Raw genomic sequence first — 27,840 nt, 5'->3', positions numbered from 1 at the left:
AACGGAAAAAGTAAAAATGTTTCGAAAAGGCCAGACTGAAAGAATTTTTGAAAATTGTTGCTGGTTCCATACACTTTGACCACAGCTCTGCTATACTAGCATGAACATAAGAAATATTCGGAGGCTAATGCTATCTTAAAAGGCCTCGCATTACTTTCGTAAAGAGTCATGATTTGTTAGTGTGAATTAAAGCGCACAACACATACAATCGAACACGCATACATATTTGAAATTTGAAGGCTAATTTAGTAGCAGTGCTATGCTTTGACGTAAAAAAAACATTTCTTGGACACTATTGACCGAAGTTTCCTAAAAAAAAATCTTTTCGCAAAATTAAGGAAAATGCAGGAAAGTCCAAAAAATATTTTCTCTCGAAATGCTATACTTCAACTTCAAACAAAATAAACTTCAATCTGTTATCTAAACTGATTTCCAGACTTATTTGATGTACGCGTTTGGTGGTATAAAAGAGCGGTATGATATTTTGAATTTTTGTATGTAATTGACAGTTGATATCTCCGTTGTTCTGAAAGAATGAGAGCCAGATTTCGCTAAGTTTGCATCTTTGAATGAGTTTTGCTCATTTTACACAAATGAGTATACCTGTCGATAAAACTCATTAATAGAGGAAGCAAACCTACCAACACATACCGCATACAACTAAACGCGTGGATTGTAGAAAAGTTGACCTCGAAGTTGACATAACTCGTTTATAATATTAATGTTTGTTTGTTTGTCTATAGGAGCCCAGACGGACAGTCTTAAAGGTTTGAACCTTGGCATACTGACTCATGAGGAAAAGTTAGGAAGAACGCACGAGTTTTCTGTTCACGTTCATGCGTTATTTGACGCGCGAATTTTTTCGCCGGTTTACGTTGTTAAAACATTTTTGTAACGCGTTGGGGATAATTCACTTTAGCCGAAACATTTTTTACACATTTTTGATACACAAATTTTGTTTGACGAAAGATATTTTGGAGAATAGCATTTTTCGTTACGAGTGCTTAAAAGTCGAATTCTGCTTTCATCACGAGTTACGAGCTACGTTTTTTGTGCCTTAAGGATAATGAGACGAAACCATAACAACATTAACCAAGATATCACCTTCCAAACTCTACAACAATTTCATCGACCATCATGCACATTCGATTGCGTCCGAAAAAGTATATTTGAAATTCCATTGTCGGCCGGAGAGAGCGTTACTTTCACGGCTGAAAATACGAAGTAGTGAAAAATAGAATTTTTTGATCGAAGGTGCAGTGACGCAAAACGTCAAATTATGATCTTAAGACACAAAATAGTTATTTTTCTAACGCATACCTCCGCCTCGAGCTGGAAACCTCTCATTCGCTAAGAAAAGTCTTTTAGCATAAGTTAGGAACAATGTTTTTCCTAAACGACGTGGTAAATAAGCGACGAAGTTGCGATATTTTACCACTACAATCGCTAAACCGAACTGGTGTGCATACGTTATTTTTCCCCAGCTGGTCCCATTTGGAATTGTATGAGACCAGCTGGTGCAAAATAACGTATGCACACCAGTTCGGTTTAGTAATTGTAGTTAAAAAGACTGATTTCCTGTCGTGGTACGAACAACGTTTTGTGCATTGGACAACTGAAACTGGCAAATTTCATTCGTGCTGTGTGAGAAAGCACGATTAATCGTAAAGAAATAGTATGTTGTGTTACAAGTATTGTAATGTTGATTTTTTCAGCACTAGACCCAAGTTTTCCTTACGAGCGGAGTGAGTAAGGAAAATTCGGTCGTGTGCTGAAAAAATCTCATTACAATACGTGTAACACATCATGCTTTGTGCCAACCGAGAATTGAAATAGACAAATGCACAAAAATTCAGAATTTTCATTGTAAACAATCACTCTTCGAATTTAATCGATCACGTTGCTTTGCATTTTTTTAAAACGAATGCTGTAATAACTCATACGAATTTCATTTCAACACTGGTTTGAGTGTTGTAATAAGCCATGAAAACGGGTGTTGTAATTTTGGACATTTCAATCTAGTTATCGATATTGAAATCCGTCGTATTTCAATTCTCGGTGGCACAAAGAATTTTACTTTACTAGTATGGTAATGTGGCCCTTCCTTCACTAGCGAAGACCCTTTCCCTCGCTCGTAAAGTAAAACGCCATACTTTACAGGTGAAACAATTTGATATCTCGTATCACGATGAGTAAAAGTACCTCGGGTTTCAGCTTCAGCTCGGATAGCACGGTATATCATTCGGAAAACAATGAAATTTCTCAACCAAAAATCTTGGCAAAATATGTCGTATTTCAGTTGTCCGATGTACAAACAATTTTTTGGGAATTTCTCAGAGATTTGCCGAAAATGGATTTTCACATATATTTTTCCGGCCGCCGTTACGTGTGCATGCTTTGTTGTTGAAATAGTTGCATAGTGATGTCTTTGTAAGTGTTGTTGTGACTTCGTCTTCGATTTCAGTTTTCAAGCGGAAAAAACGTCGTTCGTGACTCTAGATAAAAGTTGAGTTTTTCGGTACACGACGTAAGCTTGTGCTACTCGGCTCCGCCTCGTTAGGACAAGCTTACAACTAGTACCGAAAAATTAAATTTTCATCACGAGTAACACAATGAACTATTTTGGCGTACCGACTCTTAGAATTAAAAAAAAAAAAAAAATAATTCTTGTTAACTTGATTCCGGAAAACTGACTCAACAGAAAAACTGTCATAGAACACACGTTCATAAAAAAATAAAAAAAAACTTTTCCAGTGAAAAAATCATTATCTTATCACATGTCAATTAGGTGTCAACGACAACGTAACATTCACCTTTCAATAAGACAACTCTCCATTATTTACCTTAATTGCATGATTGTGCAAGTTGTCGAAACAAGTTTTATCGCTCGCACTAATCGGCAAATGCAACCTGTAAATTTTATTGCAATTGCAAAGTATAGGCTCTAATTCTAATGTTTGATTAATTTAAATTTTATTATTATTTAATTGGAGTTCCATTTTGTTTTGATATTGTTGTTTTTTCCCCTCTATTAATTAGTAGTTTGCTTTGCTAATTAACACACCAAGTTGGAAATGATATTTTTAATGTTCGATAAGAAGTGCATGTTCTACAATGGTAATTAAAGTAATTTCTGCTGATTGAATAAATACAAATGCAAATGCATTTCAAGTTTAAAAACATTTCAGCCGCAGTTCAGTCACAAGCAACTGTCTTCCTCATAGAATGCAATTCATTTACCATATTGCTATTTTACTCATTGGAGTCATCATTTCGCCTGTCAGGACACAACTACCCTACACCGATCCCACCCGAGACGATGGACCGTGTAAATATCCTTCACCGGTACCATTGTTCAGTGCTAATTTTTTGGTAAATATTCCAACACCTTTCCGATCAATACATTCTACCACATTCTCATTCAAATATCCACCAGCTAAATCCATTGAGAAGTTACTACATTCCCATCGCATCCGAAAACTTTTTCCGTTTTGAATACCAAATGGCCACGAACCGGGCGCCACAAACCGAAGAGGAGGTCACCTCATTACAGACAAAAGTGTACATCTCGTTGAAGGATCTCTTTGAGAATCTTGCACCAGTTGCTGTCAGCTTTTTCGGTCGTGATGACATACACTATGCCTACCGATTAGAGCCTGCGTTTATGGCGTCTTCGCTACCGAATCCAGTATTTGATTTTAACGCAACGGCTATCCATGGAAGCAGTGGTACTGCTGAGACAGGTTTTGCAGGCCAAATTAAATTCACGATTATTTGGAATGACGGCACCCCAGCTTATAACATTTACACATGCATTGGTGGTCGTCAAATGTTTCACATTGTCAGTGGAGAGAAAAAATTAACAGATGAACAGTTTGAGACGAACAAAAAGATACTGATGAATCTGGGAATCAGTCCGGACAATTTTCAGTACTTGAAATATGATGATTGAAGTAATGCAAGAAGTGTGTGAAAATTGAATAGGTTTAATAGACGCAGTTGAATCAGTGGAAATTAAACAACGTTTTGTGTACGCTATAACAATGACAATGACATATCCAATTCACGAGTAAATTGGAAATGTACTTAGAACGTATAAGCACTGTTAAGAGCAATGAACACTTTGCAAATTGGTAGTCTATATTTAGGCGGAAAAATATTCGTTTTTTGATGAACCGAAATATTTTTTTGTAAAAGTAAAACCATTAAAGCACATCAAAATGTGTTAATTTTTAAAGGTTTGTAGGTGATAACTTTTCCCACTTGGATTACATAAACAGACACATTTTTGCGAGCTTTAAAAAAGATTTTAGTTTTGAGAAATCATCAAAAAACGAATATTTTTCCCCCCAGATTAAGGCTACAAAGTTGCGAAGGTGTGATCGCTCTCAAGAGGTATTGGTACTTAGCTAAAATTGTAGCATACATTTGCGTGACTCGTTTTCATTTTTGATGATATCTTTTCATCAAGAATCCTTATCAAAAAACGTATGATCGCAATAACGACCACGAATGTGTTAGCTTTAAATAAAAGTTAATTTTGGTTGTAGTCGTTTGACTGGCTCTGAGAAACGTGAGAAGTTTAACGACTTTCATCGTGGTCGTTATTGCTGTCGTTCATTTTTGAAAATGAATTCTGGAGGAAAAATATCATCAAAAGTAAACTAAAATCCAGTATTTAAAAAACGCCCAAATGTATGCTTTTTTGCAAAGCATCGATGCCCCTTAATTCAATGAAAGTATAAAACAAGTATGGTCGATTTATGTTAATGAAAACAATGTAAAAATGAGTGCATTTCAGGAAACTTTACGGCCTCCAGGTCGACAATAGACCACACTTGTTTTATACTTTGATTGCTGTAATTTGAAATCATTTTAGTCCAAAAAAAATGCGGCCAAACTGCAGATCCATTCCACAGTTACTAAATAAACATATCGTGTTGAAACTATTAAACGTTTAGCTATTTTATTTAAACCCAAACCGCTATCTGGCGTTCCGGAACAAGGGATACCAGCATCGCTATCGATTATATACTTCTTCGAAAGCTTTGAGCTTTTTCTTTGTATTCAACTTCAACTGAAATATTTCACTCTTCTGATGGCATCCACAAAAAGCTCAAAGTCTGCCGATGGTCGAATTTATTCTCTTGTTATAACAATTAAAGGAGAAGCTAAATTGATTTATTGTAAAGTTAACTTATCGTAACCGGAAAGCACCTTCCAAACATAAATCTCGACAACATAATTCGCATCATATAGATTTAATTATCAGCGAAACTCTACATTTAAATATCAGAAATTTTAATGATTTTCTATTTTTACAAAAGAGCCCATTCTGTCTAACAAATAACGCAATATGTTAGAGTCAAGACGCGCGTATTTTTTTTTCTTCTTCTTCTTTACTTATTATATACACTAACTTTACAACAACACGCACCATACCAGATTGAAACGTATAAATTTCACTTTAAAACTGCATGCATTCTTTTGATGTCTGTGGCGGCTCGCGTAATCGCAATAATTTACAATAAACGGTCCATGAAACATTATTAGAGGGGTTACGTGATCTATTTTTTCTTAAAGTATTTTACTTGAGATTTGACTACACATGTAAGTTTATCAAAATACAAGTTGCTTCCAGTGAACAAACAAAAAAAAAGAACTTTACTTAACTTATCATCTATTGAAGATGTAAATTGATGGAAAGACATAATGAGATTTTGTGATTTATTGTTTAAAATAAATTAATTTGCATTTTCTGCATGTTTTCGGATTTTCGGATCACCTCTCGCTGGCCACACAAGCACCAAGGAATTTTTATGAAATTGGCTTTGACTTCAAGGGACCAATAGGTATCTAGGCAACACATACAAAAATCCACTGGATCCGATTTCAGCTGTAATTGGCAGTTATCGTTCATGTCAAAATCTAGGTCACTTGTATTGAAATGAATTTTTAATTATTTCGTGGTTGTTTATGGTAGTTGTCAGTCGCAAAAGTAAGGTGTGTACACACGGGCTGGAAATTCTATGAATAGCAGCATTTAAAAAATGAAGAATAGCGTGAATAGTGTCAGGCCCGGGTGTGTACCTGGCCCATGTCTTATGGAACACTTAGGATTTCTCAACTTAGTGACGAAAAGAAAAACTTTGATTGTCTTTACTGAGTCGTTGAAAGCAATTCGGTGATAGAGACTTCACTGTGTGTAACGTCGTGCATTTTTCACTCGTTGGCATAATAGTTATTTTCGCAAAAATTTGTAACCTCGGAAGTAATGTACTATTAATGTAGTTTTAGTTTAAAGTCTTTTTTCGCAAAAGTCCTACTTTTCGTCACTTGTTTTTCCACTTATACACTACTTTGAACGCACTGCTGTACATAATAATAATTTTTTGCAATTCCGGGACGGAATTGAACTGTTTCTTCCCTGTTTTTAATAACGTAATGAAGAAGAGTAATTTTAGAGTGCGAAAAAAAACTTTAAACTAAAACTACATTAATAGTACATTACGTCCGATGTTAGAAATTTTTATTTTGACCCGAAGGGGAGGGCTGGATTCCCACTCGTCAAAATAAAATTTTTTAACCTCTCACGTACAGTGCTTTACGTGCTTCCGGTCGGTAAATGCGAAAAATGTACTAAAATAATTGCATTTACCGACCAGAAGCACGTAAAATCAGTTAACATCTACCAAAGCCCATCGGGGTATATTACTATTAAATCTGTTACTTCATTTGTTCAAAACATTGGCTAGGGTTCGATTGTTCAGCTGTTTCTAAAAGGTCTCGATTTTAGAAATGGCAGACTCGTAAATGAATAATCACACATTGTACTCAAGCTTGCCAGATTGTTTTAATGTTTATTTGAGAAAATTTAAAATTCATAGTTTGGGGGGTACTTCCTTGTGTCGGAAGCCTTTAAAGTACATATACAAATTTAAAAAAATGGAAATTCAGTCTTAACTACAGTTTTTACTTATGCTCTTCAGGCTGAAATTTTCACGTGTAAAATATCACTTTTGGAACGTTTTCCTTTGCGATTTCTTCCGTTAAAACCACCATTGATGAATTAAATTATTTCTGTGTATCTACATCTTCTACATTACATTTCTTCGTGTAGTATACTCTATTATTTAATGTAACATTCTCATAATATAAATCACAGCAGCACACAAGACACGAAAAAAAAATCGACACCTAAGCATATATGCATTGCTAGCTACGTATCAACATATTGCATTCCAACTTTTCATTTAATCATTTCGGTGAATGTGAAGACGTTCTAAAATGCATAAAATGTTTTTTTTTTCTTGTTATTATTTCTGTCGACTACGACTTAATGAATTTTACAAATTTTCTTCTCATATTTTCTTTTCTGCTTTTTTTGCGGGTTTTCGACGTGAATTTCATTTAAAAGTATTTTTGTCGAACCATTTTTGTAGTAGAGTTGGTTGGGGTTGTTAACGAAAAACGGTATACACGAAGAATTAATTAATTTCCTGTTACATACGGCTATTCATCTGTTATCGATAACAACGACGAATATAACGACAAGCTCTGAGTAATATAATCTTTTATATAGAGAAATGCACGTTAAAAAAATTGAACTACAAGATTTGAAATCAACCGAATAAAAATACTTTGATCGATGGAAGTAATAGACCCGATAATAATAGTCGTCATATGCTTGCCGTCTGTAACAGGTTAAGGCGAATTGATGGGCTTCGACCGAATCTTACAAAATCGTGAAAATAAAATACAGCTCCAAGCGTCAATGTCGAATCATTTTTTGTCCGTTCATATCGAAATGGTGACATTTCGTATACATTATTTAGATATTGAACCGAATCTTTTTATCGCGATGTGGCAGTTAAGTCCTTGTCGATAATGGCAATTCTATTTTTTTTACGATTTCGACATTGAAATACCAGAAATGCCGATCGATACGTTAAATCTATGGTGTGTAAAACAAGAGAACAATTTTTGTAAAAACATTTTCCAATATTTTGATAAATTTTTTACGTTTTATTTTCGTAGTGACTATTCGCCCGTACGGGCGAATAGCAATTCTTATAATACTAACACTATTCGTCCGTACGGGCGAATAGTATTCTTATAATACTAAGACTATTCGCCCGTACGGGCGAGTAATATTCCTATAATACTGACACTATTCGCCCGTACGGACGAATAGTACTCTTATAATACTACGACTATTCGCCCGTACGAATTCTGTTTAAATTGCACCAGTGTGAGTTTCTGGGCCTTAGAATCATAATTCGACGTATTTCGTCACTGCACCTACGATCGAAAAGTGATTGCTAAGAAAAGATGAAATTGTTGTAATGTTTTTGTTTTGTTTTTCGTCTCATTATGATCCTTACGGCACAGAAAACGTAGTTCGTGACTTGTGACGAAAGCAGAATTTTTTCAGGACACGTCTTAAGCTTGTCCTAACGAGGCGAAGACGAAAAATACTATTTGCATACCAGAGTCTTCCCATGTCACTTTCCATAAATCTTTGGTGTCGAAGATGTGTTCGTGTACTTGCGTTGCTGTGGCGATAGACGGTTTCCGGAATTACAGCCGAGAGGTATGTTGGGAATCGACAGGACTTTTTGGTATTCTCTAGAAAAGCGTGTTGCCTTCTTACTTCTGGTGGTGCTTTATCACATAGAGCGTAGAGTCATGGCAGAGGTTTGGATCCGACCGTACCAGTTACGATTCAATGGCTTCGTTGAGTTGTGTGTCTACTTTTTGTGTGTGTGCGCTGTTTATCCACGAGGAGCAGCAGTATTCATCGTATTCATTGTTTGTTGACACGATGCGGATACACCCCAAGTGGTGCCGGTTAATTTGTTCAGCAAGTTTTTTCTTGTGCTGATTTTCTTCTTGTTTCAAAGTTAGCGAACGGTCGAGCGTGACTCCCAAATAGGCTGGATTGAATTCATGTTTTAGACACGAGACGTTGAACCAGATTCTTAGCTCTAAGGAGTCTGCGCGGTCGTTCAGGTGAAAGGCCGATGCGACGGTTTTCGATGCGTTTGGAATTAATCTCCACTTCCGGCAGTATTAAACGTAATTTGCCATGTCTTCGTTCAATGTTTTGTTCAATTCTTGGAATTTTTTTTGTGGTGGAACGCATATGCTTTGTCATCGGCGTACAAAAACTTGCGAAATTTGCGTGTGCAGTTTCGATGTAATTGGTGAGTGAAAGGACCTGGTCATCGCATCTATGTCCGGTACGGAAACCACCTTGGTCATCTAGCAGGATTTTTTCAATTACCATTCGGCTGTACAGGACACGTTCCATTAATTTTAGCGTTTCTGGTTTTTCTTCGTTCTTGTTCGGTTTTAGAAATGCCATTACTTTTGTTATTTTGAACGCTCGTGGTGGGATGTTCGTCTTGATTATGGTCGTGAAGAAGCCTGCAAGCTATGTTCTGCATCTGGGTCCAGAATTCTTCAGAAATTCTGGGTGGATCGAATCGGATCCTCTAGCTCGTCCGTTTTTCATGATATTTAGAGCCTCGTCGTGGAGATTTCGCTACTCGTTGGTGTCTTTTTTCGGAAATCACGATTTTTTTGGTTCAGGAAATCTCTGTCGTGCGGAGCTTTTAACGTTTGTACCAATTTTTGTGCGATTCTATTCGGTTTCATTTTCGTTTTTTTTTTCGAATTAAAGCTCATGCTATTCCGCTCGATCTGCATGTCCATGCTTTCAACTGTTTGAGTCAACTTTTTCTTCCTCGTTTCATCCAATTATTTTAGAAGCTCCTTAGCTGCTCCGGGACTTTAATTTTCCTTAACCTCATTGTGCATCAGTACAGACGGTTGCTCTCTTCGCACCAGCACCAGCACGGAATGTTTTCCTCCCTATTGAAATTTCTCTTAAGCTATGTGTGCCTGTTACTTCTCTTTGATCGAAAAATATAGTAAAATCAAACTCATTCATTTGAATTCCTTCCTATATCTTTTGGGCACGTACTTTTTGGCTGTGGTGACGATCATGTTTGTAAACGGTGGTGATACATATATCATTTCGCTTAATTCAACTTTATTTAGGTATAATTTTTTTCAAAGAAATAGTGTCAGTATTATAAGGATGCTAATCGCACGTACAGCCACCTGCCACAGTGATGATGTTTGGCCGGCCGGCCGGCCAAACATCATCACTGTGGCAGGTGGCTGTACGTGCGATTAGCATCCTTATAATACTGACACTATTTGCCCGTACGGTTGATTGCATTCTTATAATACTGAGACTATTCGTCCGTACGGTCGATTAGTATGCCTATAATACTAAAACTATTCGCACGTACGGACGCCGGCCGGCCAAACATCATCACTGTGGCAGGTGGCTGTACGTGCGATTAGCATCCTTATAATACTGACACTATTTGCCCGTACGGTTGATTGCATTCTTATAATACTGAGACTATTCGTCCGTACGGTCGATTAGTATGCCTATAATACTAAAACTATTCGCACGTACGGACGAATAGTCTACTTATACTACTGACGCTATTCGCCCGTACGGGCGACTAGCATCTACCTTTTATTTTACTGTATTTCCTCGGCTTTTTACAATTTTTTTTTTTTTGAAAAATGTGGAAAAAAATTTCGCCAAATTTTCAAGGAAACATTGAAAAAAAAGTTTGATAAAAATAGTCCCGAGTAAAACAGCATCATTTCGATAAATTGGAAATAGCTATTTTGATTTCCGTTCATGAAACATACCAGTCTGTCAAATTTTACTCAATTTAAAACCGAAACTCAATCCACCTGCTACATAAAATGTTATTAATTCATACTTAACACCTTCTCCTTAAGGCCTTCTACAAACGGTTAATCATTTGTTAATGACAATAACGACGTCCACAATAAATAATGATCTCTTGTTAGAGATCTTTCATATTACAAACCGTATGGTTTAAACTAACGAAGTACAAGATTTGTTGCAAGCAGATTGAATCTTCATGTGACATCTTCATGTCTGCCGATTTATGAAGGGTTAATTGCTTTGGTTTACATATTAACTATTATCTGGTGAGGAATGTACTTAACTGTAAATATCTAAAAAAAAACCGGGTGCTTTAGTGCAAGTTTGTTAACACATCACCATAAACACCAGTGTGTCAGCTGAGCGAGAATGATTATAAATATGAACAATGTTCATTGAGCATGTAAGTGGATAAATCAAAACAACTCGCCTCACCATAACTTGCTGAAGTATTTCATGTTATATACTTCAACCTTAAATATAGGGTATGCCAGCAGTTCTACTGTCGAATTAATTTTTAGGCTATTGATTTCAAATCTTTTACTTCATTTGTTTTGAATATGCTTTTTGTTATAATAGGACCGTGCTTCGTCAGAAATTGTTGTTTATTTCTGAAGTCGTTATCGATAACAGATGACACGAGATCGTAGTAGATTTTCGAAGTCCTCAACATTCGGTTAGAGAGTCTATCTGAATTAAACACCTTACAATCTTTAATACTATAAAGGATCATTCATAAATGTCACGCAACACGTGTTCAGTGCTATCACCAAACATAAATCTTAAATAACTCGAGAAATATACGCTCTTTGAAGTTAAGATTATGTTCTTTTCACCCATTTTACCCCCTTGGAAAATAGTTTTAAGGTATCATTCATAATTGACGGTCGCTTTTTTCAGTGCTGCCTGCAGGTTCGAATCATTAATAAGTCAATAAATATGAATATTAGTGAGTCAAATGTGTGTTCTACACATCCAAATAGACCCCTAATGGGGGTAAAACACACATTAACTGTCGAGAACTCATATCATAAATCAGTTGGCAGCACTGAAAAAAGCGGACGACATTTATGAATGATCCCCAACTTTTAGCGAGAGATATGCACTCTCAGAATCTTAGCTTCGCAGAGCGTATATTTCTCGAGATTTAAGATTTAATTTTGATGAGAGCACTGAAAAAGTGTAATTTATGAATGATCCCTGAGGACAGTGCATAAAATGGATCTGTTCAATGAGATATGCAAATACGCATAGGCGTGCGTTTGCTAGAGAAGACTTTTTAACGGATTTCTGGCAACGAAATGTAAGTTCACACAAGCGGCTTCGAAAAAACAGCCTCCCCCAAAAATTTCATCATAAAAACCATACCTTGATATTGCAGTTATTGTTATTTTAAACCTTCGCTTTCATTATAAGTGTTTTATGCATCCGTCCCTGTATAAATATATATACGTATACACAATGCCTCTGCTAACACAAAATGCTTATTTACAGTTCAATTTAATTTTAATTAAACGATAAAATAAGTTTACTGTTTGAAGGAAATTCCCAGAAATTTCTTTATAAAATAATGTTTTGTAAATGCAATTCAGTGTGTTGGCATTATCTGTCCGCAATGAATAACGTTATAATTTAATGCTGTGAAGCTGTATTTCTTTCTTTCTTTTTTGTAGAATGATAGTTATCAACTATATCAACTATATCTTCTTCAGTGACCTTCTTCTTTTAAAAAATCAGCTACAAGTAAACCATTCGGACTGTTTCTTGGCTCTTCAAATTAAGGTCTTACGGACATAGAATTAAGGTAGAAGAAAACAACACTCCACAAGTGTTTTGAGTGTGCATAAATTGATTGTACGTGAAGATCTTTTGTAGACCTGTAATCAAAATGCTAATCGATTTGGTCCAAGCACTATTGTGGGCAATTTATTTACTTGACTGAAAGTCAAGGTCTTATGACAGAAAATACTCTTAAATGTCCGTAACGCTAAGTTAACTATGATATTTTGAAAATGTTTTACATTGCAAACTCTAGCAAACCAGCTCTCAGCTCTTTGTGTCAAATTCAGACCTTATTTCGTTGTATTCTACAAACACTATTCCACATTTTGAGAAATTCTACACAGACTATTCTCCTTGTTGCCGCGATAACTTAAGTAGTTTTTACCCGATTTTCAAAATTTTTGTTTTAATTGACAGAGAGTGATATTCATGAGGTTAGGTTCGTAATTGTAGTAATTGAAGTAATTGTAAACACAACCTTCTTTCCTTCTTACCACGAAATTTTTGCACCAGTTGGTTGTAAATTCCTTGATAGCACATTAACTTGAGTAATTCGCATCGGATTTCTTATCGTCACGATGGCAAGTAATCTAGATCAGGTCCAGCTTATTTTACAGCAGTCCAATGAAGAGTCAAGCAAAGTTGGCCTCGAGATGAACTTATCGAAAGCTAAAATCATGACAAACATTGACGATGACAGAGACATTAAAATTGGTGACACTGTCATTGATCGAGTCGACAGCTATGTATATCTAGGTCATAAACTGAAGTAAGGCTAATTTTCAAAAGCAAAATGAAACGTAAAGTGTTCAATATATGTGTCCTTCCCGTTCTTACAGATGGAGGGGAATTATTAACGTTAACAAAAGCATCCGAAAATAATTTTAGAGTGGCACGGAATTATTGACAAATCTAGTCAGTCTGGGGACCTGACAAACCCAAGAGGTGGGACATAGTTTTAAGAATTTTGTTAATATTGCGAAAGTATTTCCTAAAATTTCTTAAATTTTAATAGTTTTTGAGAATTGTAAGAATTTTCAGAAATTTTAAGAAAATAGACAAAAGATGGCCCTGATTCAACAACTTCAATCCACATATGATACCGACGTTACTGTAGAATTAGGGCCTATTTTTAGGAAAAAAATTCTTTAAAATTTCATAACATTCTTAAATTACATTCCTAAAAATAGGCACTGCTATAGAAACACATAAGTACGTATCGAGTCGTATTGTTGTTACTCATATGTGGATTGCGTATAATTTATTTGGATTGAAACTGTTGGATCTTATTGAGTCCTTTCCTGCAACTATTTCCATTTCCGATTTACCAAATGAAACAAAACGAAACGAGCGTACAGTTTTCTTGAATGATGTTAATTAGACCATCATATATTCAAAGTTTCATACCTTCGTATTCGAAAAAAAAATGTTTTCAAAATGTAGCCCTCAAGAATGTAACCCAATTTAACCTTCTGTGGAATTTAGTGAAAGTCTATTTTTGATCAATTCAACATTAAAAGTTCAATTACCACTCTACTCTACTCACTAGAAATTCCGTTTCTCAACGGAGTATTCTCTCGAAGAATTTCAAATATTCTAAGCAGTCACCCCATCCAACTACAAAAAAATTATAATCGACAAATCGCAAGACCTCTAATGGGATTATACCTTTAACCCCACAACCTCACAATATGTTTAAATAAAATTTTCGTTAATGTGATAAATTGCCATGTCCGTAGGAATGAATGTTAAACGACATGATGTTCTGTCTTAACGATATTCGGTTGAAAATTAATGATTAGTACTTTGCTGCTGTGACATAAATACACATCAGAAATGTGTTTGGGGGGAAATTAAAGTCTTGTTGTTAATGTAGATGCAGAAAAATAGCGCATATGGTTTGGTATAAGGTACATTTAGCTTGTGTTTACTTGTTAGAGATTTTGTGTGTTGTTTGAAACGTCAACGTAAATGTTCTAGAGACAATTAAGCCAACAGAATCAGAATAATGTTAGTGGTGGGTGTCTAAAAGAAATTCGATCTAGACTCTGAGCGATAGATTGTGGATTTAAGCACTACTTCACAGGACCTTCAATGATTGACGCTGTCGGTAAACCTGTTCAACAGGTCCATTAACAATGTGATTCGACATCGGTGACAAAAATTATTGAATAAACTCTGGCTGGTGCGACGTGCGAGTTCTTATATAGAAAAATTGATGTTAAAATAATTGAAGTAAAAGACTTTCCTATAAGCTGTTATAGGAAATACTTTGATGAAGTAACAGATTCGATCATTTTATTCCTGATATGCTTGCCTTAGTCGCTCATAATAGTATTGGACTAATGTAAGCAATTAAATTAGCTTTATCTCATCCGGCCTTCAAAAGATTAGTATAGAATTCAAAACCACCTGTAGTAAGACGAATCACTCATTCACTTGAATAAGTGAATTAGTGATGTTTGTGAACTTCATTACGTGTTCGAATACAATTCACTTTGTGAGTTTGCTTACAAATCTATAATAGCTCCATCATTACCCGTATTAACATTGAGACGGTATTAATAGTTCTCAAGTTTTAAGAACCATTCTGCATCAGCACCATTGATCGATCCGCGTCGCGTCGTTTAAACCTCCTAAACACTCTTCAATGCAATGAACATTTTTTTTTCTTCTTTTTTATTTTTCTTTCAAAGTGCACTGTTGCTATTAGTGGCTATTAAAACAATTCAGCTGTTCTATTTGACCACAAAACATACAACTCAGCAAAGAAAATACCACTCCATTCGAAATACTTCACAATAATAATAAAAATGCAGTTGATAAAGTGACCGATGATGCATTAGCCGCTTATTTTCATTCTTTGTGTAATTTTAATATTTAAAATGGTTGTTGACATTATCATTATCCATAGTAGCTGCCGACCGGTAGCATTAACAAATATTTTGTCATATAAAACAGAAAACGTCTGATGTTTGGTTTGGACCATTTTTTTTTTGCATTTTGTTTACATTTTGATTTGTTTTGTTCTCGATTCTTGGATTACAATATTTTGTTGATTCAACGCTCAATGGTCAGGTTCTTTAAAAACGAAATGGAAACAGTTCGGGGTATGAATGAGTATATAAAATAACAAATTGTGCGTATAGCTTTGATATAGCGAAAACGAAAACACTTTACAAGACGATTAGGGCATATCGGATTCAGCCTCTTTTTTCGTTGTATCAGTTATTTATATTATGAGAAATTGTTGTTTTCTAAGTCTAGATGACTGCGTATAATATATACTCTCAAGCGTCGTATCAGTAAATATTTAGTAAGCTGAGGGCTTCCGTTTTAAGCGTTTTAAGCTCTGACGCCGGGGAATCAGGGATAGGCTAATGAGATGTTTTTCTGGTGCGGAAGGCTTAAATATTGGACCCGTATATTTTGTTAGAATTTTAAAAAATAGTTTAGGCATGGGGAGCGAGGCATTTGTACATATGTACGAAAGCGTTGGTTAGAAGAGAGGAGAATGATGGTGTATATCTTTTTTACTCCTCTATAGTCAGAGCTAACCTATATGGTTCTTTATATAATGCATGTTAAAAAAATTGAAGTACAAGATTCGAAATCAACCGATTAATAGTATTTTACATGACTAGGGATAAAAAGATGAAAAGTAGAGTTTTCGTGTGAATTTTGTTGATCTGAGGCGAAGCCGAGGTCAATAAACACACGAAAACGAGACTTTTCACTTTTTTTTCCCGAGTTATGTAATGGATTTTACATGCTAAGGGCGTCGAAAGACGTGCTTCAAACATGAAAAGTACGGTTTTCGACGCATGTAGCATGTAAAAATACTTTGATCGATGGAAGTAATAGACCCGTTTATAATACCAGTCATGTTCTTTCCATCTGTAACAACATAACGATTTCTCAGCAAGTTTTCCGGAATTTTCAGACACAGTCAATTTACTCTCCACCCTGCAATTCATGCTCGAAAGCTTAATAAATGTTAAAATAGAAGAATGGGGAATAGAATTTTTCAGAAATTAATAAACAACATACTCGCTGCACCACCGGAACCGGTCAATTGCAGCAGAGTTAAAATCAGGGATTATTTTTAGAATGCGTTCAACGAGGGAAAAAAGTTGCACAAAATGCATTTTCCAACGTTTTTCCAAATATATAACGTTTTTCACAACAAAGACTTCCGACGTATCAGCAGAGTGGGGAAAATAACGAGAAAAAAATGTTTTTCGTTTGTGCGGTGTGGTTAATCCTATTTTCTTCAAGAAAAAGGCTATAAGTGTAACCACATCGTGCGATGACAGTTCGGGGAAGAAAATGTGTATTTACATGCTAGATGTGTCGAAAACCGTACTTTTCATGTTTCAAGCACTACGCCCTGGCACTCGGCATGTAAAATCGTTTTTGTGTGTTTATTCAACTCAACTACGCCTAGAATCAACAAAATTCAAATGAAAACTCTACTTTTCATCTTTTTATCCCTAGTCACATAATAGTATTTTACATGACTAGGGATAAAAAGATGAAAATTAGATTTTTCGTGTGTATTTTGTGGATTCGAGGCGAAACCGAGGTCAATAAACACACGAAAACGAGACTTTTCATTTTTATCCCGAGTTATGTAATGGATTTTACATGCTGAGGGCGTCGAAAGTAGTGCTTGAAACATGAAAAGTATGGTTTTCGGCGCATGTAGCATGTGTAATACTATTACATAGGCCAAACGTATGATTACCAACCATGTAGGCTCTCACAAGCTCGTCTGAATTTTTTGTTGATCCGATGCGAAGCTGAGATCAGCGACCGAAAGTGACGTTTGACTTTTATCATGAGGTTGGATTTTACACGATCCTAAACCAATTCTCATGTTTCCCCCAGTGAAGCCCATTTCGGCCCTAGGGATCTCAAAAGTATGTAAAAAAAATGGGAAAATTTCTATTCCTCATTTCATGACTCTTGTACTGACGAAAGAAAGAAAAAAAAGACACCGCGGCCTCTGCGTAAGATAATTACCGATTGGGAGTCTACTCTAGCAATTTTTCTGTCGATGAAAGTGAATTTGATTTCATTGAAACGCTGGACGTACAAACACAGGAGGTAAAACACGAATGTATTCATTTCATTTTAAGCCGAGTAAATAATAATAATATTTTTTTACTGTGATATATTTTAATAAAATGTATTTATTATCTGTTTTGAACCATATCTGGTAATATAGGCATTGAAAAGTGCGATAACACTTTGACCTTTGTGTATTGAGTTAATTGAGAGGAACGCACTGATTTTTCTGTATTTTTTTCTTCTTTTTTTGAGTTATGTGTGTAGATATTAAGTAAATAAATTCAACGCTGATATGCATTTTAAGTAAACTCATTATTTTATGTGTATTTATAGCCATGTTAACCATGTTAAGTAATCGGCTGATCATACAAATTTTTGTTAAAGCCTGACGGAGAGAGATAGAGATAGTGAAAGGATGACATCTCTTTTTCAAGTCATTCATTTTTAACAATCTGCCTGCTGGACACTCATTATTTTCATTTTAATTGCTAGAGATTTGTTTGTGTGAAACTCGAAAATTGATGGACTATTCTTCATGCCAGATGTATCAGTAAGGTATAGGTAGACGAGGTAGATACAAGTTACATTTTAGTTTGAACATTGTAAAATGTTTGTTAACATTCCCATAGATTAAGGAATTTGTTTATGTATTGACCGTTGACAAGTAGAACGCCACCGGTTTCTGGTGGGTTTTGATTTTTGTTTCTTACACGTTGCCACACGTCATTGACAATTTCAGTATATTTAAATTGGGAGGTTACGTTGATCGCTGGATGAAATAGTATGTTACATACCAAGGACGCGTCGCGTCGCTCCATCCCTGGACGTTTTCACCACCTGGGTCTAAAACACACCTTTTTGATCCGTGGTTTGTATACTATTTTTCTTCCTGGAGTACCAAAGTCACATTCCGAACAAAACATAACAACAAAACTGAACAACATACCGGTGCAAAAGCATTCCATATTAATGCCGAAAGCAATCCTTATGAATGCATTGTCACAAAACACTAAAAACATTACATTCGCGTACATACAACAACTTGACACATTTGGGAAAGAATAAAGATAGGATCGAAAATGACATAAGCGGGAATGAAAATTGAGAGAAAATAGTAGGGGAGAATGTTGCTCTTTCGGTACTAAATTTGGTGAGTGAATGTGACGGTTTTGGTACTACAGGAAGAAAAAGGACTTTACCTAGCACAAAATAAAGATCTTTAGAGAAACTTAATTTCAAATCGCACCGAAACCCCATGCTACACATGCTACCATCTATATAAAAAACCCAATCTTAATCAATCTATTAGAAGAGTAGGTCATCACTAGAACACTTTACATAATCGACACAATGTAAATTCATTTTTTACTACCACAGTGAATGGATGTAATGGCTTAAGAGCAATTGATCTTTGCAAATTTGTGGCCTACATTTAGGTGGGAAAATATTCGTTTTTTGATGATTTCTCTGAATCTTTTTTTTTTAATAAAACCATTAAAGCACGCAAAAATGTGTTACTTTTACACTTTTAAAACAATTAAAAAAAGCTTCTCTTTGCAGATTGTGTAAATTTATGTAATCTAAGATTTTGGTAGAAATCATCAAAAAATAAATTTTGTCCCGCCTAAATGTAGGCTATAAATTTGCAACGGGTCCATTGCTCTTAACGTGACTACCGAATCACGCCTCGAAGTATGCAAAATTTTAATTGCAAATAATCTCTGACGAAAATTAGGCGCATATTTGATGTCTCGTCTCAGGCTAGACATACATATGTATACGAATTCATCGTATTTGGACTATGTAATACGGGTCATTTGTTGTGTACATCGTTGCAATCACCAAATACACCGCAACTGCCTAAATTATGAAGCTTGAGTGAACTTTAGGGCGTTACCAATTATCGCTAGAAAAATTCCATGTAGGATTTTGTACAGCACAGCACGATAATCGAAACCTGGTTCATTTTGGTGGAAGTGCAGAACGTATCCCCTAAGCCATTCCGTCCAAGTTATTTGAATCATAAGAATCATTTACATCAATTACTGCTTTGGAAAAAATTCCACTTTTGTATCAATGCCTGTTACTGCCGTTGTTTCTTCCCGTTTCTCTGATTTCGTAATAAATTGCGTCCGAAAGGATTTTAAGGCTTTTAATGTGTTTTATTTACTAAAAAAGTAAAAATTGTACTGAACAATGGAGTTCAACACAATAGCCTGATGCGACCTATCGATGAATCTGATTCATTTTTCGTTTCGTTGTCAAAATTTCGTTTAAATCTCATTCTAATTGGTATCATTCGGCGTAAAGCCATTAATTAAACAATAAATTAAACAACGAAGTTTTTTACATCACCGAATGCTCAATTTAAAACATATAAAAGCTCAACGCACACAAAAAGCTCATGTAGACAAATAAAACACCTAAACCGTATATTTTGGCGTGACACGACATAATAATCATTAGTCGTCTTTCACATTAAATCACTCTATTCAGACATTACAAAGATATTACTATCTTGATCAAATCCTTAACGAACAGGTTTCTTACTTGGTTGGCCCGATGTGTGACATTATTATGTCTACTAATACCAAAAAATTTCTCTCTACACACTTTTCCGTCCACCGTTAGTAATTATATTTTGGTTAGATTACACAAATCACTAAGTCTGTACCGATGATTTCCTTAATGTTAAATTTGATTAAATATTTAAACAACAAAAATGGATTTTACAGTTTATTTAAACACCACCTAATATTAAAAATATTTCATCGATTAAGTGTATTTGCAGTTAATTTCCAGCTACTGAATTTACATTTACGTTTTATTTATTTTTCATAATTACAATGTGTGACATGAACTGAAGATTTTTTTTTACTTCTGTCTAAACTCTTCTCTCTCTAGTATTATGTGCCATTAAATGTAAATAAAGATGAAGCCAAACTCTTTTATGGTTTTTAATATAAAATTTGTTTTACCATTTGTATAATTTTCGTATCAGGCAATAAAAAAAATTGTAGATAGAAGAGGCATTACGCCATGGCTAATTAGAGCTTTTTGACGACAGGTAGGTTATAATATCGTATAATACATTTTTGGAGTTAAATTTTAATTTTTTTTTTTGTGCTGTGTATTTGGTCGCGATGGACCTCGCGATTCATTTAGTGTGTTAAATCTTTCGTATATTTTTTCTTAATTAAAATATTTCTTTTGCATTTTTGTGTTCGATGTTAATTAACGAAGAAGAAAAAAACTGTATTTGAAATTTGATTTGTCAACAGAATGGTCAGGTTTCGGTTTTAATAGGCTTTATGTAAAGTATCAATTATGAATTGAGGATATTATAAATAATATAAAGTGACTGTGACGCAACGCATATTTATTTTGTGGCGAACGTCATGACAAATAATATTTGAAATACTGTCTGACGATCATGATCATAATTTTTTGGTCTTAAAACTATTCGCTTAAACTGTTAAATATTGCTTAGAAACAACAATAGACAACCACTTTCAGCAAGGTATAGCGAAGCATCAGACACTGGTGCTTGCATAAAAGCTGCTCTCGTAGTGATAACAATGTCATAAAATAGATATCAATATTATGATGTGTACTTCGGATATGTATGATATACTTCTGTTATGCATAGTATGCGTCGGGTATGTATGGCAAACCTGTCGTATGTAAGTTTACGTACGATATGTGTGCCATACATCTCACGCGTGTAGTCGACGTAGGACATGTGTAAAATTTTGGTATGTGTAACTTCATCGCAAAATTACCTCATACGCCCAACACGTTTGAGAAAAGCACACGTTTAGGATGTTTGTATACGCATGGTAAGTATGATGTCAAAAGATCGTACTTGTTGTGCGTTAACATTCGTACACTGTGCATTTTATATTAATAGCAACTATGTCAAGTCCTTTACGTACATGAGATGAATGTATCTGTATCAGGATTTTAGGATTCACTTAAAAACAGAAATATTAAATTCAGTCATTTAAATTTCAAGAAGGAATTACGATTACGATTCTCGATATTAGGTCATTGTCATATACCATAGTTTAATTAGAATAAAAAAAAATATTTTCAAAGTTTCATATGTGTGTCATGTAAGTAAACGTATAGCATGTATAAGTACTTTGTGTGCAAACGTGCTCCACGTTTACCTACTTCTACTAACGCTTCACAATACAACTATCAATGTAGTATGTTTTAATTGCAACATTGGTTGAAGCGCCGCTTTGAGATCAAGAGGTCCCCAGTTCAAACCCAGCACCAAACATGGAGAAAATTTTTATCTAAGAAAAAGTTACGATATAAATGAATAAAAACACGAAAAATAAAAAAATTAGAATTGAAAAGAACGAAATTTGACGAAATAATGTACATCAAAATTTCATTTTATTTCGGATACCAGAGCAAACGTACTGGACGTTTACTGACGCAGTGCACGTGTACTAAACGTTCCCGAAGTTCGATCCAAAAATAGCTGTCTGCCAGCCAATTTACACGTCCACTACGTACAGTACACGTCCAGCGCGTTAACTTTTCTATCAGTGAGGGATCTATCGGGTCAAGCCAAAACTTCGTTCGCATATGCGTTTTTGCAATCAAAAAGCTTTTGTGAGCTTTGCCCTCTTTTTTATTCCATCGAAATATTTCTTATTTTTTCAATGGAATCCAAAAGAAGCTCAAAGCTTTCGAAAGCTCTCCAAAGCACACAACCAATGTGATGGAAATTAAGACATGTGTTGGAAAAGAACCATTGAGTGTTCCAGATCAGATTTCAGTTTTTATAACTATTGACAATGACAGCATTTATTGAAATTGATGGATCGACACACGACACAGTCCACTGTTTAGCATTTATATTCTTAGATTACAGCCTGACTGCATATGTAGCAGCTTCGTTTCTAATTTCTAATTTCAACGCATGCCTACTATAATACTACGCTTGGTATCTAGACAATCCATCCGACCGAAAATGTTACAACAAAATGGAATAAATAAATAAAATCAAAAAGAAGAAATGAAATTTAAAAAAAGTTCAGATAATCGGGAATTGTCTGCGGTAGACTTTTCTCGAAATTTAATTAATCTAATGGCTTGAAATAATAAACCAACCAACCAACCAACAATATCAAAAAAAACACCAAAAAACCAATTGAAGTTTTTGTTCCTTTTCTTTGCCGCGGCTCATGTACATTTATAATAAACCATGAGCCTGCTAATTGATAATGCAAACAAATTCAATTTAAAAAAATTTCTGTTTAAGAACAACCGGCTTTATAATTGGCTCGGCACGATCTAAACAAGAAGAAGAAGAAGACAAAAAATCTCATTCCATTTTAAAGTATCACTTTAACACAAAAGGTCACCCATTAACCAACCCGAAATATTTGATTTTAACATTGTTTTCGCAAAGAGGTGGCCAACAATACTTCCTCGTTTCCAATATTATTCCCGAATGCATCCAAAAAACTGATTCTCAATATTTATTTTCATGTCTCAAGTAATTTCGGCTAATTTCTTGTCAAACTTCCTGTCTTTACCCTCTTAACAGTTCCAATAATTTTTAATTAAAAAAAATCCGTTGTTTAAACACAGCCGAACCGACGCATATGTAACACCACAATGTTCAATGTGGTGACATTTTCAAGACAGAAAAATTTCTTTTTTTTAAACAAATAAAATTTCGAAATTCTGAATTTTCTAATGTGCATCCAGCATCCAGACTCATTTGTAAGCGCATTCGGAGAGTTAAAGTTACAAAAAAAGAATTTCAGTTAAAGAAAAACGATAAAATAAATGAAAAATGTGCACAGAAGAGGCTGATGGATGGTAGAGGTATAACATATTGTACCTAGATCAAATATATAAAATAAAATGAAAAAAAAACTCTGGATTGTTTAAATATACATTTCTTCTTTACACACGTTCGTAATGGATAAAAGGTAAATTTTAAATAAACAAAACAATACCTGTACCTTTAGAGCCGCTAAAAAAAGATTTAAAACAAATACCCCATACATTTGTAGGTTATTGGCTGGTAAAACTTGGAAAATAATATAAAATTACTCAAGTTCCGCTCATAATTAATACATTAATAAAAATTTGTTTATGGTTCACTTTATGAAAGAAAGAAAAAAAACGAAAGAAAATAAATAAAATCTGGTTTAGACATTACAATATTAGCTTTATCGCTTCAAGTGTTAATAAACTTTCGAATTAAACCGATTCCTTCTTAACGACAAAATCTTACTACTATGCAGGCAGGGGAAGTGATGTATGTCTTGGCTGACCAAAAACTATATTTCAAACCAAGAGACGACCCATTTTCTCCAAACTGTTGAAATTATCAGAATACGGTATTAAACACCTGAAGTGTCCAAATAGATAACAGAACAAAGCCCCAGATTTCAATGTCTTTAGACTTTTCCTTATTTTGCATAAAATGCTACATCCACCCTATCTCCCCATATTGTTGCGGTTTTGTGGTTCGAGTGATATCGGACTACCAGCTTGTGTAGATGAGAACACAGTTGGTGTAGTCCATCTCTACCATCGTTAAATTCAATGATGATCGGTAGAAAATCCACAATTTGTGAATTACAACATTTGATGCGAGGGACGTATACAACAACTAAAATCACTCGGTGATTGAAACTGAGCAAATTTATTTTTCATACGTGCGCGTGCGATGTGATTACTTTTTCCACTCAAAGGGCCATAAGAAAATCAAATTATGTTTACGCTTTGTCTGGTGACAGTTCGAGGTAGAAAATGTCTATTTTCTTCACTGTCAAAACAAGAGTGGATAAAACAGACGTTTCTTCCCCAAACTGTCAACCTTGTTTTTGAAACGAGTGTAGCGTTTACAGTTCGAGCCGAAGCCGAGGTATGTAACTACACTTGTCAAAATAACAATCTTGAAACCATTTTACTTGCGAAGCCCTGAGAAAACGAGTTTGACCGATAATGGCAACGTGTAAGGACGAATTTTCTGGTGCTGCTGCGAGTAAAATAGCACGTTGTAAATTCATTGTGGAACGTGTAACGTCGCCTCGAACCCATCTATGAATAAGCTCTCTATTAATCAAGACACTTGACAAACTCAGTGTTTGATCGAGCTCTAGTACTGATAGAAACAGAAAGAAAATTGTAAATTTGTGTGTCATTTTTTGGCTCTAATTTTATCGTGACTCTGCGAGCCATGATCTGGCACAGGTACAATTTATTTCAGAATTACAAAATATAAAAACGTTTAATCCTCTCACTCATGCCACGGTGGTATGTGCTGTTCAGTATGTTCTGTTTACTTATTTGTGCAAGCTTGTATCATAATACGGCAGAGTAAAATAAATCAGGCAGTAGCGGTTCACTTTTGAACAGTCAAATAAGGGAATTAATACACTGCACGAAAATGAACTCAAATGAACATGAATGAAGCGCTCCTGCCCGGCTTATTTTATTCTGCCGTGACTTTATAACTTTTTAAGGACCAGAAAATGTCATCAAAAACTAATAGAAAATTCACGTTACATGGGATGTTATAATACAAGACATCCAAAGTGACTCAATTTGATATGATGGAAAACAGCTTGTGTACTCGCTGTACTCCACGGAAATAATCAATTATCTGATAACATTTGTGGTAACCTTAATTTCCGTCGGGCTTCGCGAGCAAAACATTGTACATAATTCATCAAAATAGAAATGCCCGTGCTAATCTTAGCGAACTACAGATTTCATAAAAACTGGCTAGCTTTTAAAATTTCCAGAATTTGGCGGGCTTTCGTGTTGATATTACGAAACAAACCGGCTTGAAAAGGTGAGATAAAGTGTCGTATGCAACTCGTTCGTAAATGCTTTTTAGGCGCTAACGTACATGTGTTTTGCTGTACTCAGCCTTAGGAGGCAATTAGCTTCAAAAAGGCTTTATCACTCGTTGATATTGATAACTATTGGCACAAAATAGGTTACAGGTCACAATTAACCTGTCACAGACGGCAAGCATATTAACAGTTTTACTATCTGATCTATTACTTCATTTGATAGAAGATTTTCAGAGATTGATTTCAGAAATCTTTTACTTCATTTGTTTTGAACATACTTTTTGCTCTATAAGACCCGTTAGTCAGAGCTTGTCGTTTATTATTGCTGTCGTTGTCGATAACAGATCCGTCTGTTAAACAATTAATTTCAAACAGTGCTAGCTCGACTATAAATATTAAAGTGAAGAACCTTATTGCAATAATGATGTCCGTACTTTAATGGGTTGGTATGGTTGAATATCGTAAAATAAGTAAGTTTGAAACGGCAAGTGCACGGGATATAATAATATAATGAAAACTAACCTGATGAGTCCATGTTTGAAGGAAAAATTGACCAAACGTTGCAACGAGTCAAGCGTGAATTATCCTTTTGTGTGTATATGTTCCTACACTGTTCAATTTTCTTTTTTCTTATTTTTTTGTATTTTATTTTCGATTTTCTTTGCTATTATTTTCCTTATACAAAGGAAATACAAATCACTGTCTGGTCGGTATTCACACAATGAAAATGTTCCAAAAAAATAATGAATCGTTTAAACTCCGTAATCACACCAATCAACCAGCGACGAGTAAGTAATAAAATAATATTTTTCTTTCGCCTTAATTTTCCAAAATAAAACAATTAAATTACACCAACAACAACACCAACAACAAATTGAACTTAAAACTCCTCTCAAACAACAGAAAATATTATTTTTGTAAACACTTCTAGGTTCGTCATGTGTGAGCGCATATGCATGCTACTTAACACTAACTGCTCACAGGTCATCCGTTTGCTATTTCAACTTATCCGAAACTCATTCACATAACTATACTGAAGGCAGAAAAAAAATTATTTTATAGGAAAACAGCTTAGACTAGAAGCTGCCACTGCACATTTACATATTTATATATAAATACAAAAGAAGAAAAAGAAAAAAAATTGTTCGTCTCAGTGCCAACCTCTGTGTGCACCATATACACACATGTGATCATTTACACAAAAACAAAATCGAAAAGAAAACAAAAATCTTTTGACTTCTCGCGCTTGTATAATTTTCAAAATATCATCATACTCTTGATTGTAAAAACTCAGAGGTTCACCACGACGACGAACGACTCTCTGTGTTAAAATAATAATTTTTTTTTTTGAATTAAAAACCGAACTACACATAAACATTGAACACAAGATCTTTTCAGATGGTATGGTTATTGGTTATGTGTATGCATAATAAACTTTTGTAATTGCTGAGAAAAAACAATCGGGCGGAGTTTGGATACGATTGAACGGCCAATCTGTACCCAGCGACCGTATAGAGAAGGAGGAGATCTTAAAATGGTCGTTGCATTTTGAATTTATTTTCGTTTTTTTCCCTGTGTATATAATGAGCTGAGCATGATGCATGAAATGTATGCTCTTTAGGAAATGCATTGACAACTTTTCTCTGTTTTTTGGCCATTATAAGATCCAAAACACAAAGATTGAACAATCGACACTGTAACAGAGGTCCTTCTGTGTGTGTTGTTAGTTGTGATTTTATTTATTTTATTTTTATTTTTATTCGTTTTACGATCAACAAACAGGCCGAAGCCCAATAACATGTCAATCAAAAATTTAGAAAAAAAAAAGAATATTCAAATCCGAATCACATAACAAAATTAGAAAATAGTTCAAAACCAGAAATTCCAAAAACTAATATGTAAGATGAGATTTGACAAGCTCCTTATACACTGAAAACCTGCCATCAAAAATATCCAACTCTGAGAAGAACATGTCGTGATGCTCCTGCAGCCGATAAATAGGACAATTTCTCTGGATGTTAGTTTTGAATTTCGGCAGATAGAAGACGGCTCTTCGTCGTGTCGACTTATTCCGGTGATCAAATGCGAGCTGATTGCGTAGATTGGAGTCGATACGGTAATGGATCAACTTGTAGAGAGCCAATTCATCATTCTCAAGTCGTCTAGATTCCAAAGAATGCATTTTGAGAACTCTAAGTCGCTGGTCGTATGATGTTCGTTCCATGTTAAACTTGAAGTACAGCATTCTGGAAAATTTTTTTTGCACACGTTCGATTTGACTGGTAGAATTGTGATAAAACGGACTCCAAACTGATGAGCAATATTCAAGTCTACTTCGGACGAGAGCGTTGTGAAGTGACA

At 34.9% G+C, this 27,840-nt stretch overlaps 2 protein-coding genes across 2 annotated transcripts in view; one reads left to right on the top strand and one right to left on the bottom strand.

The window, feature by feature from the left end:
• Positions 1-26,519, bottom strand: part of LOC119069508 (paired box pox-meso protein) — a 38,868-nt gene extending 12,349 nt beyond the window's left edge. The window contains exon 1 of the mRNA XM_037173586.1: positions 26,002-26,519. Coding sequence (XP_037029481.1) covers positions 26,002-26,014 — 13 coding nt within the window. The 5' untranslated portion in view covers positions 26,015-26,519. The remainder of the gene's footprint in view (positions 1-26,001) is intronic.
• On the top strand, positions 3,165-4,096 carry LOC119069513. The gene is made up of 2 exons (XM_037173590.1): positions 3,165-3,372; positions 3,437-4,096. The coding sequence occupies exons 1-2, from the start codon at positions 3,226-3,228 to the stop codon at positions 3,950-3,952; spliced, it is 663 nt and encodes a 220-aa protein (XP_037029485.1). The 5' UTR covers positions 3,165-3,225; the 3' UTR covers positions 3,953-4,096.
• Positions 26,520-27,840: the final 1,321 nt, after the last annotated feature.

Source organism: Bradysia coprophila (genome assembly GCF_014529535.1).
Source record: "Bradysia coprophila strain Holo2 chromosome X unlocalized genomic scaffold, BU_Bcop_v1 contig_35, whole genome shotgun sequence".
In the NCBI taxonomy this organism is placed as follows: Eukaryota; Metazoa; Arthropoda; class Insecta; order Diptera; family Sciaridae; genus Bradysia; species Bradysia coprophila.
The sequence above is the reverse complement of the archived record's forward strand: the minus strand, read 5'-3'. Positions and strand labels throughout refer to the sequence as shown.

What these genes read in the sequence shown, in the direction of transcription:
- LOC119069513 (XM_037173590.1), top strand. Translation starts at nt 3,226, where the DNA reads ATGCAATTCATTTACCATATTGCTATTTTACTCATTGGAGTCATCATT. An exon ending in TGTTCAGTGCTAATTTTTTG is followed by an intron (nt 3,373 to 3,436) that starts GTAAATATTCCA and finishes AATATCCACCAG; the next exon opens with CTAAATCCATTGAGAAGTTA.